Source organism: Carassius carassius, chromosome 36, assembly GCF_963082965.1.
Source record: "Carassius carassius chromosome 36, fCarCar2.1, whole genome shotgun sequence".
NCBI classification, from domain to species: Eukaryota; Metazoa; Chordata; class Actinopteri; order Cypriniformes; family Cyprinidae; genus Carassius; species Carassius carassius.
The window spans coordinates 14,983,155-15,003,485 of NC_081790.1; the positions used below are offsets into that span (position 1 = coordinate 14,983,155).

At 39.3% G+C, this 20,331-nt stretch overlaps 1 protein-coding gene and 1 long non-coding RNA gene across 2 annotated transcripts; one reads left to right on the top strand and one right to left on the bottom strand.

Moving 5' to 3' along the window:
• Positions 1–874: 874 nt before the first annotated feature.
• Positions 875–3,152, bottom strand: LOC132116732 (uncharacterized). Its single transcript, XR_009425679.1, has 2 exons — positions 2,827–3,152; positions 875–1,276 (listed from the first exon to the last, which is right to left on the bottom strand). It is a non-coding gene; the product is annotated as an uncharacterized LOC132116732 (long non-coding RNA).
• Positions 3,153–8,481: 5,329 nt separating this feature from the next.
• LOC132117249 (transmembrane protein 151B-like) lies at positions 8,482–20,000 on the top strand. Its single transcript, XM_059526413.1, has 2 exons — positions 8,482–9,116; positions 16,634–20,000. Exons 1-2 carry the CDS (start codon positions 9,057–9,059, stop codon positions 18,257–18,259), a joined length of 1,686 nt encoding a protein of 561 aa, XP_059382396.1. The 5' UTR covers positions 8,482–9,056; the 3' UTR covers positions 18,260–20,000.
• The last annotated feature ends 331 nt before the right edge of the window (positions 20,001–20,331 follow it).

Genomic DNA, 20,331 nt, shown 5'->3' on the forward strand with positions numbered 1-20,331 from the left:
GATGTGGAAGGAAGGATTGTTAATAAAGTTGCACTTGATGGGTGTAGGTGGAAGAGTTTTTAATTGGATAAAGAATTTTTTTTTTTTAGAGGAAAATTGAAGTACGAATAGGGTCAGACATGTCAAGTCAGTACAATGTGGGCAATGGAACGCCTCAAGGCAGTGTGATTAGCCCACTACTTTTTATCATCATGATTGATGATGTCTTCACAAAGGTGCCAATGGATATAGGGAGGTCATTGTTTGCGGATGATGGAGCTTTGTGGAAAAGGGGAAGGAATATGGAGCATGCAACAGGAAAGTACAAGGAGCAATTGATGAGGTGGTGGAGTGGGGATATGATTGGGGGTTTAAGTTCTCAATAGAAAAAACACAAACAGTCTTTTTCACCAGGAAACAAATTAAGGAAGGGATGAAGTTAAATATGTGGGAAAGAATTAGAAAGGGTTGGAACATTCACATTTTTGGGAGTTATTTTCGATTCACGGTTAACATGGGCAGATCATATAAAGAAAATAGAAGGAAAATGCAAAAAAGTAATTAATGTGATGAGATGTTTGACAGGTAGGGAATGGGGAGCGAAGATCTCGAAGACTGTTGATTTGATACTCTAAAAATGTAAGTATTACTACTCGAAAATTAACATTACCCCTTAATGAATTGCATCTTTTGACCACCCCAACACTTACCATGCAATAATAACGATAAATGCCAACCAATAATTATATAATTTTTTTTCTTAAAATGACATTTTAGTAAAAGAAGCCAAATTTATTTTCTTTTGTGACACAGCTATACATGAATATATACTAGTTAAATAAATGCAGTCGATGTGAATACATCCATTTTCAGTCAAGCAATTAATACATGAATGGATAAAATATTTATATGTTATTTACTGACAACAAAAAACATGTCTAAATGATTAAAATAATGTATAAAAGTTAGCATCACAATAAATGCATACATGTACAAGTCAACAACACATGAAACAAAGCTTCATTCAAACTTATTGTTCTAACAAACATGTATTTACAGATGGTAAACCCAACATCCTCCTGCCATCTGAACACAGCTGATACAGTTCTGCTGCTGCACTTCACAATCTCACTCTTTTCAACGGGGATGTCGTTGAGCAACAGGATGAAGAAGACCTTGATGACGGCTCTCTGAACCACACAACCTTGAAGCTAGAGCAGGGGAACACGTGCAGGACAATCTGACTGCTGTGTCTGCTCCAAACTTTCGTGTGCCTGCACCCCATGAGCACGACTACCTGAAAAACATTTACACAGAATTTACAAGTACATGCATTGATTTATTACTTTTGTAGTGGGCTTAACCACTGAAGTGGTTCAAATTTATAAATAAATTATACATTTATCCAAAGTGACTCACAGTGCATTCAGACTAACAGTTTTTACCTACCATGGGTTCCCTGGTATTCGAACCCACAACCTTGCACTGCTAACGCAATGCTCTACCACTTGAGCCACAGGAACACCAGTGTGTCCTTGAGCAAGGCTCTCTTCTCCAGGTTGATCAGGGGATTGTAGGCCCCGGTAATAAGAGAACTGTCAATCACTTCAGATAAAAGCTCCATCACATTTTTTGATGATGCTTTTGAAGCTTCTGAAAGTCAGCCTTCATTGTATAAACAGAAACCAGCAGAACAAACTTTACCAAAATCACATCCTCAGTGTCTTGTGGTCTTTCTCTGGGGTCACTGAGGATGAAGACACCACAGCAGCATCTGGTCCTGATGAGACAGTAAGAGCTGGAGTGATGGAGCTTCTCAGGATGATGCTGTGGTCTTCTCCATCCTCAGTGCACACACCAGTCTACAGACATTTTCATGCCCTACAAAAATACACATACACAATACAAAAAGTCATTAAATTATTCTTTTGTTTCAGGTTTTCCCTCTTTTTCACCTTTCCTTGCAGGTCCTGCTCCACCACAAAAGATCTACAGCAAATGCACAGAAATCGAGAATAAGAAAAGAGGTGTAATAGTTGTTTAAAATTACATTAATTCAAATAAAATACAACTTAAGATTTAAAATGTTTCATTTATTTTTGTAGTGTACTTACACAAATCCTTTGATGGCAGCATTCCTTCATCAGTGTCTCTGCAGCAGATAAACACACGTGTGTCTGTCCCTGTAACATCCACACAAGAGTCAGTCTCCTCTGTCATATATCTGTGATATACTGCATTTACATGTTGAGTTAATAACTGATGTAACTCACTTTTTATCCAACACAAATGTTCCTTAAATTATCAATATTGCAAATGGACAAATAAAATAGATAACTTATGTTTAGTTACTTTATGTAGATTTGTTTGTTAACATGACTCACACTCATCTATAGCAGGGTTGACAAAAGTGAATTCTACACAATATCACACACATCACTCAGACACCTGTTTCATGTCTGTTAGATGTGCTCATCTACAATTCTTATCAAACATTATCCAGTCAGATGATAAATAGACATTTTAGTAATAGTCTTCAAGAAGTATATATGGTTTATGTAAATCCACTATTGAGTCGTGTACTTAATGGAGCTCCCCTGTTAGTTATGCATTATAAAACATGTTTACAGCAAAATCACAAATATGCTATATTATGTAGGTCACAGACAGATTGAGATTGTGATACCTGGGGATAGCGTCTTTAGTAGACCTTTTGCCTATATGTTGCTTACTTTACGCCTTAGTTTTAATAAATTATTAACTCCAAAAACAATACCACTGTATGAAAATGACTTAAACACTTCAATTTAAATAATTATTTCGGGAAAAAAAAAATAAGATTCTCACCCTTGTCTCTCACAGCAAGCTGTCATATTCGTCTTCTTCCCAGTTTAACGGCGGTTGGCATCCAGCTTATTGGTGCAATACCGCCGTCTTCTGTTCCGGAGTGATAATACGTCAGATAATACGTTTTCCTACTAAAACGTACACTCTCACATTGTCCCCTAACATTAATATCTACACACACATCATGCATCAAATCCTGCCTAAAACCCCTGCCTCCCTTAAAACGTAATCAATATTCTACTCTGTGCCGTCATATTGCCAACAACTTATCGTTTTGAGGTCTCGCGTGGTTCTGTGTGATTTGGAGAACTTCAAGTTACGCCTCCTACTTCAAGTTACGCCCACTTGAAGTTACGCCCCCGTCTTGCAGTCTGCAGACGTACACGCTTGTGGGAGTGTCGCAACTCTGTTTTTCAACGGCTCTGATCTGGCCTTACCCTGCTACATATAATTAAGCACCACAACTCTTTCCATATGTGTCACTGAAGACTTGAGTAATGACGCTGAAAATGCAGCTTTGCTTCATAGAAATTATATTCCAAAGTAAAATAAAATAGAAAAACATTATTTTAAATTGAGTTCAAATTAATTATTCTTTTAAATACAGTTTTATGTATTTTTGAGCAAATAAATATCAAATATTTTATTAAATCCTTTTCCCCAGTCTACACTTCACATAATAGGCCTGTAGGTGGCACTTGGGCTTCATTATTTATGATAGTTTCATGAAATAGTAAACAGTGTTCCATAAATAAAAGGAAATTAAATACTGATAAACATTATTGCGAGTTTTGGCGCTGGATTTTTTTTACAGTGTTTTTGTAGTCATTTAGCATCCATTTTATTAGCGATGTAATTTGATTTATATAATGAGACTAACCGCTGATCCAGAACGATCCACAAATGTAAGCTAGTGGTCTGTCCATGTCATTTTCAACTGATTTATGAACAAGAATGGAAAATGACCGCTCTACTTCTCATTATTGCCCAATGAAATTTGAACTTCTTCCAGATCATGATTGGTTGGTGTATTAGCTATTCATGCCAAAAGGGCAATAAGTGTGCATTACCTTCTGATAATTCAATGGACCATCATCATTTACTCCTTACTTAACTGAGTCAGATATCAGTGCTGCTGAAAAAAAAATTATATGTATATATATATATATATATATATATATATATATATATATATATATATATATATATATATATATATATATATATATATATATATATAAAATATACTATAATTTTATCTTAGTCAGACCCGTATGACTAAGCCTGTGTGTCATAATTCAGATGCCAGAATGAGCTTGTCAGCACAAATCCCATAAAAAAGTTTTATTGTGAGCAGAATAGTTTCATGGTTTATTCCTCTCCACAGAAATAACCCCCAACCTGGTCCAGTTCACATTTCTCTGTTTTTCTAAATGAAATCTTTCACTTCCAAATATACTACAGAAAAACAACACTTATGATTTCTAAAACATAAAAAAAAAAAAAAAAAAAAAAAAAATGTTGGCCAAGACAATGTTTTTCCCCCATATGATAGCCTAGCTGTTACTGAGTGTTAAATGTTTCATAATTGTTTTAATCAAGTCAAGTCACCTTTATTTATATAGCGCTTTAAACAAAATACATTGCGTCAAAGCAACTGAACAACATTCATTAGGAAAACAGTGTGTCAATAATGCAAAATGATAGTTAAAGGCAGTTCATCATTGAATTCAGTGATGTCATCTCTGTTCAGTTAAATAGTGTCTGTGCATTTATTTGCAATCAAGTCAACGATATCGCTGTAGATGAAGTGACCCCAACTAAGCAAGCCAGAGGCGACAGCGGCAAGGAACTGAAACTCCATCGGTGACAGAATGGAGAAAAAAACCTTGGGAGAAACCAGGCTCAGTTGGGGGGCCAGTTCTCCTCTGACCAGACGAAACCAGTAGTTCAATTCCAGGCTGCAGCAAAGTCAGATTGTGCAGAAGAATCATCTGTTTCCTGTGGTCTTGTCCTGGTGCTCCTCTGAGACAAGGTCTTTACAGGGAATCTGTATCTGTATCTTTTAATGATCACATTTTGCTGAAAAGCCTTTAATGGGCTGTTTAATTCCAGGGTGTGAGATGCTTCGCTATTTTTTATTTCTTTTTGTACATGAAGGTATGCCTGTACTGAAAGTGGCTTTCAAACCTACATATTCACTAGAGTAAAAAGAGTGACCTTGCAAAACTGCTTTCCCGCTATGTATAAAAATAAACCTTGTTTAAAGTAGGCTACAAAGTGCACGGACACATTCTGTATGATCACTGTGTTAATTTTTACATGTGTACTTTAGAAACAAATTGAGATAAGAGGTGTGTTTGTGGGAGGGCTGTTCACTCTTATCAGATTTTTGAGACATTAAACTAATTTGCATACAAAGGTTTGATGTGAACTAAAAGCATTACAGTTTGGTTACAAATAAACTGTATTGTCTAAATGTAGCAACGTGGAAAGCACTGTTAGTTATTAAAATATGATTTTTTTTATATAAGAGGACCATTATATATACAGTACAGACCAAAAGTTTGGACACACCTTCTCATTCAAAGAGTTTTCTTTATTTTCATGACTATGAAAATTGTAGATTCACACTGAAGGCATCAAAACTATGAATTAACACATGTGGAATTATATACATAACAAAAAGTGTGAAACAACTGAAAATATGTCATATTCTAGGTTCTTCAAAGTAACCACCTTTTGCTTTGATTACTGCTTTGCACACTCTTGGCATTCTCTTGATGAGCTTCAAGAGGTAGTCACCTGAAATGGTCTTCCAACAGTCTTGAAGGAGTTCCCCAAGAGATGCTTAGCACTTGTTGGCCCTTTTGCCTTCTGTCTGCAGTCCAGCTCACCCCTAAACCATCTCGATTGGGTTCAGGTCCGGTGACTGTGGAGGCCAGGTCATCTGGCGCAGCACCCCATCACTCTCCTTCTTTGTCAAATAGCCCTTGATGCCTTCAGTGTGACTTTACAATTTTCATAGTCATGAAAATAAAGAAAACTCTTTGAATGAGAAGGTGTGTCCAAACTTTTGGTCTGTACTGTATAATATATATATATATATATATATATATATATATATATATATATATATATATACATTCATTCATATTTTAATAACTAACAGTGTCTTAAAACTTTAGTAGACTAATTTATGCAACAGGACATGCCTGCCCCCCTGCTGATTGTTTACTGTTACAGCAATACACCTTAACAACACACACCCACCTCCACACAGACAAACAACAGGCTACATAAACAAAGGAGCAGACCTACACACTACAGAAAACCTGAAGACATGCTTCAGAAAAAATATAAATGGACTAACATTCGCCTACATTGTACTGTGATAAAACTAAACGAATACGTTAATATTTAAAAACCGTTTACCTTTCACATTAAAGTTACATTAACATTACTTTGAGAACCAGTTTTACCTGCACTGCGCCATTATATTTTTGCGCATGCGCAACCTCACCTGGCAGCTTCCTCATTATAAGGAAAGTGATAAGTGCATTGTGGATTACTGTAGTTCCCTTTCATAGGTCCTTCAATGCTGCGGTGACGTCACCAGATGGGAACATCATTTGGTATGACGAATGTCTGAGCCCTGTACCATCCCGCCAGTCCTATTGGCCAAATAGCGCTTGGCACCACCTTACGCATGCGTAAGCATAGTGCCTGCGTGCCGTATGCTATGTCGCTCAGATTTAATTTCCTTCAGGAAAGCGAACGCAAATATTCTGTGCCCTAGAAAAGCATCTAGCATGCGTTCTAAGTGACAACTGCTTTGAGCAGTGTTCAACTCCTCTTCGCGGACGCGATGAGTCATCGGAAATGTAAAGAGCCATGTCGCAGTTTTATCATGGTAGGGGCCATTCATGAAAGGTGAGTTGTGTGCCTGGGCCTGCATCACGCGCAGGCGTCACTTAGCGGCCTGTCGACATGTCCCCACTGAGCTGCACTGGAGTTTTTTTCTCCATTTCACTCGCTCTCCCCCACTTGAGAGCAAGCAGTCGGCAGAAACTTTGTGAAGCCTGCTGCTTTCGTTGACTAGGATCTACATCCCATCCCGGAGGCCTGCAGTGCAATTTCCTTCGGCATCACAAACGCTGTGGCTGCGGATTTTGGCTGTGAAGGAACTGCAGACTAATGGACTTGGCGCTACGTGCCACCAAGCACACTGCCCAAACAGTCGGCAGTTCAATGGTGGGGATGGTGACGGTTGAGTGCCACCTTTCCTGATCCTTCTGCTGTTTTTCGGGGACTATGCCCTCCATTAGAGAACATTGTTGGACTGCTAATGTGCATCCAACCTTCTCACTGCAGTCCCCAGGCTCAAACATGACTGTCTCGCCGTGGAATGTGCCTCAAGTAGTATTGGAGCAAGCCACCACTCCGAACACCCACGTCAGACACTTGGCACACTTCAGCATTCAAGGTTCGAGGGATGGCCCAAGGGTCTGGCAAAGACGGCCTGTTTATGACGGCCCACAAAATTGCTAGCAGTCCTGCTCCATGCTCTGAAATTCTAATGCATGTGGAGACATCACAGCTGCGGACGGGGGTCTTGAGGCCATTAAAGCTTTTTCAAGCCAAGTGCAGGGGCGTCGGACTCGGGGTAAAACCAGTACTGATTACCAGGGCCCCAAAGGAAGAGAGGGCCCTTGAAAAGTCTGGAATATATTTTATTTTTTATTTGGGGGCCCATCAGGACTGCCTATGCATAGGGCCTGGGATCTTGTGCAATGCCCCTGGCCACGTGACAAACAAATAAACAAAAAACATAGGCCTACTATTAAAAGCCCTGCTTGCCCAGGATCTGGTCATCCTCTTCAATAATATCCTCTGCAGTACCGCCGCTCCCTATACGCAGAGTACGCAGTCTGTGTAGGACACCAACTCCCAGAGGGGGCACCATACCAGTTGCTCAAAAAAAACATGCCATTCTCCCTTCCATGCTCACGACCACTCGCACCTCATGTTTGCAGCTGAATGTTCATAATTGATGGATGGACATCTATGCCCGGGTATGTATATGTAATTCCATATTTGTAATTATGATGTTACATTTAGTAGCTACATTTAAAACAGTCTATTACTTTAAATGTAGGCTTTAATAACAGTATACAGTTAAATACTTTACATGTACACATCAAAATAACCCTACTTATTAAAACAGTCGAGTTTTAGTCAAAATAATAGTAAAAAATAATCAATCATTTTACTTCACAGTAAATCGCTATTATTAAAAAAGTGTTCTTAAAAAGTTACAATTGTGTATGCTCTTCAAGTAAAAGTGGTATATTATAGACTATAATTAATAGCCTGTTAAATTATCTGCAAAGGTTTTTTACATAGGCCTACATGAAGTAGGCCTACACTATTAGTGCACATTCAATAAGACAAGGGTTGCCCATTTGTCTTAATAGCCTACTGCATCTTTTAACTTGTAGATAGGCCTATATAGATATATTACTATTAAATAAGAGAGGCCAAACTAAAACTAAACCACTAATAGGACCTACATTTAAAACCGATGGCTTGCACACGCTGGTATGAACTGGCCAATTATTAGGATTTGAGGGCGCGTTTAAGGATGACGTCAGAGTGAAGTCCGCAAGGAGACCGTTCAGGTGAAAGGAGGTTGAGGACTTGAGGAGGAAAATACGAGATGCCCGGGAAGGAGGGTCATTTCATCCTTTCGAGTTGTCGTTAAATTAAAACGTAGAGGATATAATCAAAGATTAATCTCGCCGCCACTGATTACGACACGCAGTGATCGGCAGCCTTCGAAAGAGCGGCTGTGCATCGCGAGGCGAGAACATGATGCGCGCGCTGCTGTCCAGCCATCGCTTCGTCTCGAGCTCGCGATGCTTTTGACACACAGACTGAGGGGAAATCAAGCGCAACAGTTACCCGTTATTCTTGATCCTTGGCAGGACTAGAATCCAGAAGAATCGCTACTGGGATTTGGTGATGTGATAACCTCTGTAAGGGAAAACGAAAGGGAACGGACTCATATTTTGGGGATGCTCTTTTGTAATGAACGTCGCCACCATAGAAACGTGGTGACACTCGCGGCTGATGGGGTGAAATAGGTTACGGAGAGGTCCTGACGGTGGACCGCAGCCCTATTTTTCATCCTGGACTGTGTGTGCCGTGATAATACATGTTAGTGAAAAATGCAAGGGGTGACGGTGACGGGAGAAGCGCCCACATTGAATGGGGGCGGAAGGGAGGAGGTAAGGCGTGAAAATGTTGGTAAATAAAACCATGAGTTCCTTCTTCAAACGGTTTTATGTAGGCTATAGTACAAGTAATTGGTATTCATTACTGATGTCAGAATAAAAAATGTTTAAATAAAAATATTATTGTCAATAAAAAACAATAATAATAATAATACAAATAAATAAACACAGATGAGCTGTAGCTACTATCAATAACCAATGTGCTTCTAGTAAACAAGCAATTAATCATTACATGCAAATAATTTATATGACTGTTACTACTAAAAACTAAATGCGATGTGGTCAAGCAAAAGCTTCTTTTTTAATTCAGTTACCTTCATATGTATCTATGTTATTGTCATCATTAATGTGGTTGCAAAGTAAAGAAAATTGGCACAGCATAGAGCTAATCACATTAAGAAAATATTATTTTGAAATACTCCCTAATGTGAAATCATACTGTGCATTAACACTGCATTGCTTAGTGCATTAAATGGTAGGATATGTTTTTGAGACTTACCAGTATTTGCTTAAGACATCTGACTTTGTTTCATCTGAATTGGTATTGCCTGTTTATTAAGGGGAGGGGCCAGTAACCTGTCTATATGCTATGTCACCACAGGAACGATGAAAGCTAGTGGATGAAAATGCACTTCCATTATTTCCCTGTTTCTCTATTTTGCCAGATCTGTGATAGAAAAAATGATATCATGCATCTAATACAGAGAGGACTGGCTAAATATGTTCCAATAGCTTTTTTCCTTCTGTTTGTTATTAAAAAATAGATACTTTCAGATAAACAAATCTACAAATTGCTTACTTATATGAAGTTAGAAGAAAATATTTAAAAACTACATCACCTTATATGTGTGCATTGAAAACTAGGCTTTCTTTGCACTCAGATTTTCTCACTTTGACTTTTCCCATCTGGCTCAAAACGTTTATCTTAGATAACTGGAGGTCAGGTCTCAGTGGGGCGTTCATTATTTTCTGGACAGTTATTCATGCAGTGTGAAGTTCATTCAAGAAAATCCAATAATTAACACACACACTTTTCTAACAGCACACACAGTGCCTTGCATTACTTTGAATGCATTCTTTGTGACAGTACAAGCCTTCTCTATAGTCCTTCTCTCACTCACACCCTCAGTTGCTGAGTTTACCCCCCATATACTGTTACAGACCGATCGATAGGCTGAGAGACAGTGGGGGATGGGAAGTTTTTGTAATCATTATTGAGTTTTCATAATGTTTGTGCTACATTGTCACTTACAAATGTATCAATAATTTTAGCTGCAACTATTTATGTATAGTGACAACTCTCAGTTTACAATGTCTGTCGTTCAGCTGTTCTCTGCTTCGTACAGGGCAGTGTGTCTGCAAATGAGTCTTTATGCTTCGTTCATGTTGCTTTGTAGATTAATGCATCTCAATAAGCACTTGCCTGGTCAAATATATGCTGACAAGGCAATTAAGACTTTAAGAGGGCTCTCAGACTTTTCTGTTTTAATTCATGAGTATCCCTCTCTCCTCTGCTATTTACCATCGTTAGTATATCCATGCACACGCCTCTAACTCATAGCAAGTCTCTCTTGTGTACTAGCTATGCACTGATTAGTGTGCTCTGTTGCCCAACCACTGATACATTTCACTCTCAATATCATTTGTTCAGACTGAATATTTTATGAGCCCAGTGTCCTTCACCTCAAAATATTGCACTCACAAATAGAAATGAAAGGAAAGCCTTAAGCAGAAATGGGAATCGTTAAGAATTCCCTCTTAATGATTCCAGTTCATTAATGATTCTTGTGTTAGGCTCCTCGGCCAAATGATGAGATAATGTCAATAAAAAGTATTTAAAACAATTCATGCAAAAATAGTTTACACAAACTTTAATTCTTTACAACATTTTAGAGGTGGCTTAAATAAAATCTAATAATTGGCCTTAATATATTTACAACAATAGACTTATGAACAAACAATAAAATATGATAGAATATTTCATTTATTTATCATTTCAACAATTATTCAGGATCTACCCACCGTTACTATGTCTGACAAACCATGCCACTATCAAGCCACACAGAATGTTTGCACACACTGAAAAATATATTGCGGCCCAAAGAGCAAACTGAGGACGTGGGAAATTTTGTAATTAAATTTTTTTTTTAATAAAATAAATAAATACCGTTTTGTGACTCTTTAATGAGTTGTGACAGATCGCAAGTGGCATGTGATCCATTCATCTCTTCCTCTTTACTATTTATGGCATTAAATAAACATGAATGAACATTAGAAGCTATCTTGTTTCAACTGCAGAAAGATGTCAATTAGGGATGGGCGTTTTCCACAAATATCACATTCGAATATTTGAGCTCACAAAAAACGAATATTCGAATATTCGTTTATTTAAATTAAGTATAATGAGTCAGACATTATTTTTCAGCAACATTTGTTTTCGTCATTTTGAACAAGCTTACAATAAGCTTGAACATTACACATCGTGTTTTGTAGCTGAAAACCTTTAACAATGCGTGCAAACAAACAAAAGTACAGATTAAAAGCAAAAAAAAAACAAAAAGTGAACAAAGAAAAAACGTAAAGCAGCCTGCAGCAATTAGGCTATTGTACAGAATGTAGCTTACACTTAACTTTTAAACTGTCAGCAAATCTTTTTTGCTTTTTTTCTATTGTTTCAAATGTTCTTGTTGAGAAATACGGGCATGTAAACATGATTGGGGGAAAGTCGGCTCCTTAGTCTGTTAACAATAAGGCCGTGGAGAAAACACGCTCTGACGGCACAGACGTTGGCGGGACTCACAAATAACGGTGTGCTAAGCGAATACGTTTTGTGAAGCGCTTCGTGTTTTCGTTTCACCACTGAATGGGATCCTCATCTGGTGGAATACATGGCTCCAGCAAGAACTGTTCCCACTCGTCTCTGCTGGACTCTCTGTAATCATCGCTGGAGAACTGGCTCAGCCTTTTCCGACGAGTGGGCATTGCATCTTCTTCATCGTGGCGACTGCATCCGCACCACTCGCATCAAGGAAAATGTTCTGATAATATTCAAAAAAGTTTTTTTTTTCTTACTTCTCTCATGTTTTCATCGAGAAACCTGAGATGTTTGTGCCGAGGGTCTAGGGCAGACGCGAGAAGAGGACTTTTCACTGCATTCTCCAAGTTAGCAGTGTTTATTTGTTGCTTGAGAGATGCTGCAACAATGTTCTTGGATCACTTTCTGTGATTCTCCACGGCATATTTGAAGTACTGTAGAAGACTGCAGTTCTTTTAGGGGGCGTTCACATATCGCGTCTTTTGCGCTCTCAAGTTCGTTATTTCCAATGTAGGCGCGCGGTATGCGCGCTCATAATGGAAGCGACGCGGTCGCGATGCGCACGCGGTGCGACGCGGTCCCGTTTTTTCCAGGCGCGTCCGCACTGCATCGAGTTAAAAACATCTCAACTTTCAGAATGCCACAAGCACACCGCGGGTCATGTGACAAGAACTAAACATTTAGCTTCATCCTTTCCCGTAACAACGTTGAAAGCTCAGTCAAGATGAAGGAACAGCTGATCATAGCTGTATATGGATTGCCATTTTGAAATAAATTTAGTAGCAGAGCTACTGAAAGCGATTTTTTTTTGTGCTGCAAATCCATTTATCCTTTGCTGAAATTTCCGCGTCTTCATGCAGAGAACGCGTCGCCTCAGGAGCGCTTCTGCCTGAGCGCTTTGGAAAGAAGGAGAAAGCGGCGCGCATAGCCTTTTCCACGCCTTATTAGGCGCGATATGTGAATGGCCCCTTAATCATTCATTAATTATTTTTTGCTTGCATACACCTTCAAATATGCCGTGGAGAATCACAGAAAGTGACCAAATTAGGTTTTATTGTGAACTTTTTTTTTTTTTTTTCGAAATTCGAATATCATTTTTATTTATCGAATAATTAGAGCAGAACGAATATTCGAATGTTCGACTATCCGTGCACATCCCTAATGTCAATATCCATTTTTCAAGTTCAAATCCACCAATATTAATGTACTGTATTTTTCGGACTATAAGTCGCACCTGAGTATAAGCCGCATCAGTCCAAAAATACGTCATGACGAGGAAAAAAACATGTACAAGTCGCACCGGACTATAAATCGAATTTATTTAGACCCAAGAACCAGGAGAAAACATTACCGTCTACAGCCGCGAGAGGGAGCTCTGTGTCTTCAGTGTAGACTACAGGAAAATGAGCAGCATCTCTGGCAGCATAGAGCGCCCTCAGGCAGCTGTAGACGGTAATGTTTTCTGTTAGTTCATTTCTCTTGGTTCATGTCAAATTAATTTTGATAAATAAGTCGCACCTGACTATAAGTCGCAGGACCAGCCAAACTATGAACATAAGTGCGACTTATAGTCCGAAAAAATATGGTACTCTCTTTTCTATTTTGTTTGTCAGACAAAAATGGCAAATTCTGCGTTATTATTAGTCAGATCACCTGTCAGTCAAACTCCCTGCGAAGGGTCAGTTGCACATATGTGGCAACCCAAAAGCTACAAATATGTACATTTAAGGTACTAATATGCTCCCTTTAGTAGTAAAAAAACATCTAAAACTCTACCTACAGAAAAGGTACTTTTTTTTTCTGAGAGTGTGGGGTGTGAGCAGATCGTACAAAAATGTATGAATAATGTACAATTTTGATCTGAATATGAACAGGATAGTTTCTTGATTCCTAACTTAGGTTTTATGCACAACCTGCAAGTAAACTGAGTGAAAGCAAACAGCCGCTGGCTTTTACTGTCTTATCCCCTTTCCCTAGAGGGCAAATAATGTATCGACTCATACGCACTAGCAGGAAAACACTTACACTTGGGCTTGATTTTATTATTTCACCTAGCCACTGATGCCTCTCATGTAAAAAGCATTAAAATACACATGATCATATGACTGCAGATATTCTCAGGCCATCTAAATAATTTAACATATTAGAGTGGCTCTAAAATAGCAAACTTTATCCACTATTTATACATCACTGCCATTTTGTTCTATGCAAGTGTCCTAATCACAGCCTCCAGTATTGAATCTCACTGAAAATATCATTCACATCTCTTAGGACATATTTTCTTGTGGTACCAACACTAGTTTCTCACCCTCCTACAACTGCACATCTCTGAGATGCAGTGCAGTGAAAACATCAAGTGAATAAATAATTAATTTGTGAAAAGGTTGTGTATTTTATTGAAATTTGAGGGAGTAATGATACTTTTCAATCCCAAATTTACAGACAATACAAACTTGTGTGAATATATGGGAATATTATTTTTATATAATATGCTTTATTATCATGTTTCATGGCTCAAGCCGCCATTATTAAAAACATGCGTAGATACCAGCTTGTGCACATGGTAAAGCTCACTGTAGGCCCTAATGGATTCTATCTCTATCATCCCAGTTTGCTCTCTTGTCCTTGTTAAAGAAACAATTAAACTCCTGCCAAGAGGAGCGCAGCCTCCATGCCACGCTTGGGCTGCAGCCTGCTTTCAGTGCTGCAGTTTCTCACAGCAAGTTGCTCGTACTATTAGCTGATTTAGGTGTGTAAGTATCTGTGTGTATTAGAGAGTGGGTATGTGATGTTGCTAAAGAAGAGACAGCATGGGAAAAAAGACAAAGAAAGGAAAATAATATTAAATACTGCAGCGCAACCGTAGACAACCTAATCTTTCTGCGCCATACCTTTCAGAGGAACTGTATGGTTTGTTTTTTCTCCCTCCTGCTAGTTTGGAACCAGTTCATCTTTGCCCATATGGCCGTAATACCGAAAGCCGCCACTGGGGCCAGAGTAGGCAGTAGAGATCCATATACATTTAGTTGAGATGATGCACTCAATGATGTCTAAAAGCATCTAAACTTCCCCTCCACAGTCATATAGAAGGAGACATGGTTTAGGTTACGAGCAGCCAGGAAATGTATTCAGCCCTCAGGAGAATGATCTATTACTAAGTTCTCTCTGTTGTATGTCAGAGTGGCTATAGTACGCCGTGCTTAACTCAGCTGTGCATGTGCAATAAAAATGAAATATATCAGTTCCCTGAATCATCTAAAACACAGGTTCAGCATATAGTTTGGGGACCACAATGAGGCTGCAAAGGAGTCCTAGGGGGTCTGTAGGAAAAATATGACTGAAAATAAGTGTTAAAGGGCACCTATTATGCCCCATTTTACAAGATGTAATACAAGTCTCAGGTGTCCCCAGAATGTGTCTGTGAAGCTTCAACTTAAAATACCACACAGATTATTTATTATATAATTTTTAATAAAATGCCTATTTAAAGTGGAAGCAGAAACACGCTGTTGTTGTACATGTGTCTTTAAATGCAATTGAGCAACTGTTCCCGCCTCCTTTTCCAGAATAGGGCTGTGCCTTCACAGCTCGTGCGTCAGATACTTTGCTAAAAAAAAACATCTGTTTGGTTTTAATTATGAGGTCTATTATGCTGAAATCATGCACTTTAAAGCCATATTAGCTTAAATTTCATATATACGGTTTCTGAGCACACACATCCGAAGCAAGCACACAGAAAGCTGCTGTCACATGGCATGTGAGCGCTAAACTCTCTTTCATGTCTTATTACACTTAAACTGCCAAATACATGCACGTTTATGTTAAAAACACACATAAGTTACAAAAACACAGTTGGTTATTTCTGTGAAGTTTAACAGCTAGGAAAGAAATTGCATGTTTATATGAGATATGTGTATTAAAGGTGGGGTAAGCCGTTTCTGGTAGCCAATGTTGACATTTGAAATCACCAAAACAAACACGCCCCTACCCCAAAAGGGTCTCACGATTAGTTCTGTGAAACCATGGGTGAAACAAAGCAAAACCAATGTTACACTGGACATGAGTGGCACAGCGAGACAAAATACTATAGAACTTATTATAGTCAGTGATGCTGTCTAGATATATATCCATGGTCTACCCTGGATGCAGCGCGGCACGACACTACTTATGATTTATGGGCATTAAAAAAAAAGGAGCGTGTTGATTTTAATCATTATAGGGTGGTTGTGTGCACACACTGCCAAACACACATTTATTTAACAACATGTAAAAGAGAATTTTGCATAATAGGTGCCCTTTAAATTCTTTACAAATGTAAAAGTAATGTAAGAGTAATGCGTTAAAGGCATTCTGCTTTCTCAAGACTGCTGTGAAATCATTTTCAATAAGTACATATATATTTTCACAATTTATTTCTGCTCTTGTACAGTGTTGTATGTTGTATGCATTTCTGCCAGAACTAATTTTTACATTTTCTTTCTTCCTTCCTTTCTTTCCCTACTGTTCTCCCCCAACCATGCTGCCCTTTTCTTTCTTTTGGCTTTGCCATCAACTCACTCCCATTCTGTCCAATAACCTCCAACTCATCTGTTATTGAACCCCACCCCATTCAATTTCTAACCCATCTGCATTACCTTCTGTTCTCTGGTCTTCCTATATTTCCATCCACATCTGGTCCCCCTTTTCCCACCTATAGCAGCGTCCCCTCAAGCAGTCCCTGAGTGGCTCACTGTGCAGAGAGTCCCACTGGAAGTGCCTGCTGCTTACCTTGCTCATGTACGGCTGCTTTGGCACACTAGGCTGGTGCTCCCTATACCGCATCACCGTAATTACTTTTGATGACCAAGCCTACTTCTACAAAGGCAATGCCCGACTCTACCATGACAGCCCATGTTCCAACGGCTACGTCTATATACCTGTAGCCTTCTTGGCTATGCTGTACATCGTCTACTTGGTGGAGTGCTGGCACTGCTATTCTAAAACAGCTAACCTTGCTAAGGTGGAAATCAGTGAGGTGTATGACAGGATACAGCGGTTGCAACAAGCCACACCCTGCATCTGGTGGAAGGCCATCAGCTACCATTACGTACGTCGTACCAGACAGGTGACGCGCTACCGAAATGGAGATGCCTATACGACTACACAGGTGTACCACGAACGGGTCAACACGCATGCAGCGAGCTCCGAGTTTGATTACTCACGTCTCGGTGTCAAAGATGTCTCGAAAGAGCTGCAGGGCCTTTTGGAACATCCTGTCACTCGCTTGCGCTTCACCAAGTGCTTCAGCTTCGCCAGCGCCCGTGCAGAGACCGGCTACCTCACGCAGCGAGCACGCTTCTTTGGGGACAATGAGGGCCTGGATGACTATATGGAAGCTCGGGAGGGCATGCACCTTAAAAATGTCGACTTCCGGGAACACATGCTGGCCTTCCCCGACCCATCACGACCACCCTGGTACACCAGACGCTGGGTTTACTGGCTAGCCTCTGCTTTCCTGTTATCATGGCCTCTTCGTGTGATTGCCGAGTACCGTACTGCATACGTCCACTACCATGTTGAGAAACTGTTCGGAGAGAATGAGGATGCAAATGACAATGATAATACAGAGGCAGGAAATTACTGTACAGGCTTCGAGCATGGCACTGGGGGTCCCACTCTGCGCGTCATATCGCGGGTCAACACGGTGGATATGACCGAACTTGAATGGCACATTCGCTGTAACCAGCAGATGGTGCCTAGCTACTCCGAGGCCTTGCTTATGGATTTGGATATGAATCCTAACACACCGTTATCAGTTGCTATGGCTGCACGTATGCGACGCAATTCTAGCTACTTCCTTCAGAGTTGCCCCAGGTGCCGGCGCTCAACAAGCAGCTCTTCGCTCCCTTCCTGGTTTAGAGGGAACATGGCTGCAGGGACAAACTCATTCCCCATTAGGCCTGGTGGTAGGCTTTCTCTTAGTCGCAGTGGTTTCTCTCTTGGCCGGTTGCATAACGCAAGAAGCCGCCATCCCTGCCTGTTTCACTCGAGGAGCCTCGGAGGTGGGATGGGCGGCCGTGTGGAAGAGGGTGGTGGGGGTTTTCTTGGTATTGGGTTTAGAGTGCCAGATGAGGAGAGGAGGGGTGTATTAGAGAGTGAGGGGCTAGAAGACGACGATGTAGAGGAGACAGGGCAGGAACAAGTGGAGGAGAGAGAGAACGGAGAGACCAGGGAGGAAGAGAGAGACAGGCCTCCCACTTACCAAGATGCTCTTTACTTTCCGGTGTTAATCATTCACGGGGAAGAGAGCTGTCATGGAGGGCATGGCATTGACACGGGTTAAAAGAACTAATATGATGTAAAGAATGATTGAAGTGGCTTTCAAAAAGTAGTGGCAGATTGACATCTGGGTGCAGATGGGAGACAGGGAGACCAAGAAGTCAAGGAAGAGAGAGGAATTTTGACTAGAACCAGGATAGAAAAGTTGAAGAGACTTTCTGTCTCTGTGTAACACTGATAAACAATTTGTTCATGAATATGTAGAATGTTGTAGGGATTGAAATGAAAATAATATACATCGGTCATGTCGTATCCAAGTCGACTCACTTGATACGGGCTGACCCTAAATATATATATGTATTACATACTGTACCTTGTAGAAAATACCGATAGGCATGGAACATCAGTGTCCTATATCGATCTTAATGTCCTATTATTGAAATCTCTGGCATATCATGTCCATAACAAACTAAAAGATCAGCGTGTCCTCCTTTTGACCATGGGAGTAATGTACTATACGTGAAAAGCTTGGCGTCTGCAACCTGCTTTTAACATTGCAAAGCAGTTTTTGCGACTCCACATTAAAATGAAAATGCCCATGCTGGTGTAGTTTTGTAAATCCATGCGTCGACAACATACAAGTAGTTTATGGAAACAGGGACTGAGATGTGAACTGCATTTACTGAAGTTCTAAATAGAGATGGGAAAGAAACAAGAATAAACATTCTAGTAAGGAAGAGCTGATGGAAATAAAAGGTCCTCCGGAGGAAATTAAAAAAATAATAATAATTAGAAAAAATAAAATAATACTAGACCTAATAAAAAGGGATGGTAAAAGATCAACGAGTGAATGTAGGCTGGTGAATTGTAATCCCTCACTGTTTGACACTGTGCTTTAATCCACTGTCCTGGCTAATGACTTCTTTTAATCTCCTGTTCTTTTTAATTGCCTGGTAGAAGCACAGTGCTTATGACTTCACTTATCTCTGCCTTAGAGGTTTCTTATGTCAGCCTCATGTCTACTGCAGCCAATTGAAAGTAGATCTATTCAGCAGCAACTCAATGTATTCCTTTTTAATTCTCCTGCATACATTCGTTTTTCTATCATGGTGGGGAGTTTCCATCGACTTCTATTGTTTTTATACTGAGCTAATGATATTTTTATATCCCCTGCTCTTAAACCTAACCGTTACAGAAATGTTTTTGCATTTTAAGATTTTCATTACCTCATCATTTAATACGTTTATATAACCATTGTCCTTGATTTATTGGGATATCAATCCATTAATTTCTAGGCCTCCACATTAATTCCTTCCTAGGCTGTTAGAATGTTTAAAAAGTTATTGGATTAAGCTTGTTTCAGTTTAATACAACAATTGTTAAGAGATAAAAAAGAGAACACACAACAGTCCACCGACCCATGTATTCACATCGGTGGTATTAACTTAGAAGAGCAAACAAGCATAAAAATATAAGTGTAGGTCAGTGCAAGCTCAATACGTCACCCACTTTATGAACAGTGCGTGAGTTTAAATAAGCTGTCCTTGGAAACACTTAAGAAACGAATGTACAAACACAACCTTGCACAAGGAGAGGACATTAATAAAAAAGGTAAAGTCTAAAGCACACACTAAGAGCATCCCTGTATTGTTTGCAGGATTTCTTCTTATTAAATTATTGCTAATACTTCAACAAGCACTAGAATATCTGTCAGCGATGAGGAAATGATTACAGTGGCCATAACCATGACCATGATGCTCTTATTAATAAAGTCAAACCATTAAAAAATGTGTTCATTGTCTGCTTTATTATTATTATTATTATTATTTATTCATGTATTTTACTAAAACTGCTGTATTATTATTAATATTCATTTGTTAAAAAAAGTAATTACCTAAACTGCAGGTATTTTAAGAGATTTCCTTAATTATCACAAGCAAGTATATGCAATATTAACTCACATTGTACAGTGTTAAGTTGCTTAATAGAGTTTTGATAGAACCTGAAAGTCACAGATGCATCATTTGACTTTGAATGATACTTTAGTATTAATTAATAATGCTGTGAAATTCTGGATTTAGTCTCAGTAACTCTAAGCTAATGGCCAGAGTTGTTTTTAGGGTTGGATCAATGCAG

What these genes read in the sequence shown, in the direction of transcription:
- LOC132117249 (XM_059526413.1), top strand. Translation starts at nt 9,057, where the DNA reads ATGCAAGGGGTGACGGTGACGGGAGAAGCGCCCACATTGAATGGGGGC. An exon ending in ATGGGGGCGGAAGGGAGGAG is followed by an intron (nt 9,117 to 16,633) that starts GTAAGGCGTGAA and finishes TCCCACCTATAG; the next exon opens with CAGCGTCCCCTCAAGCAGTC.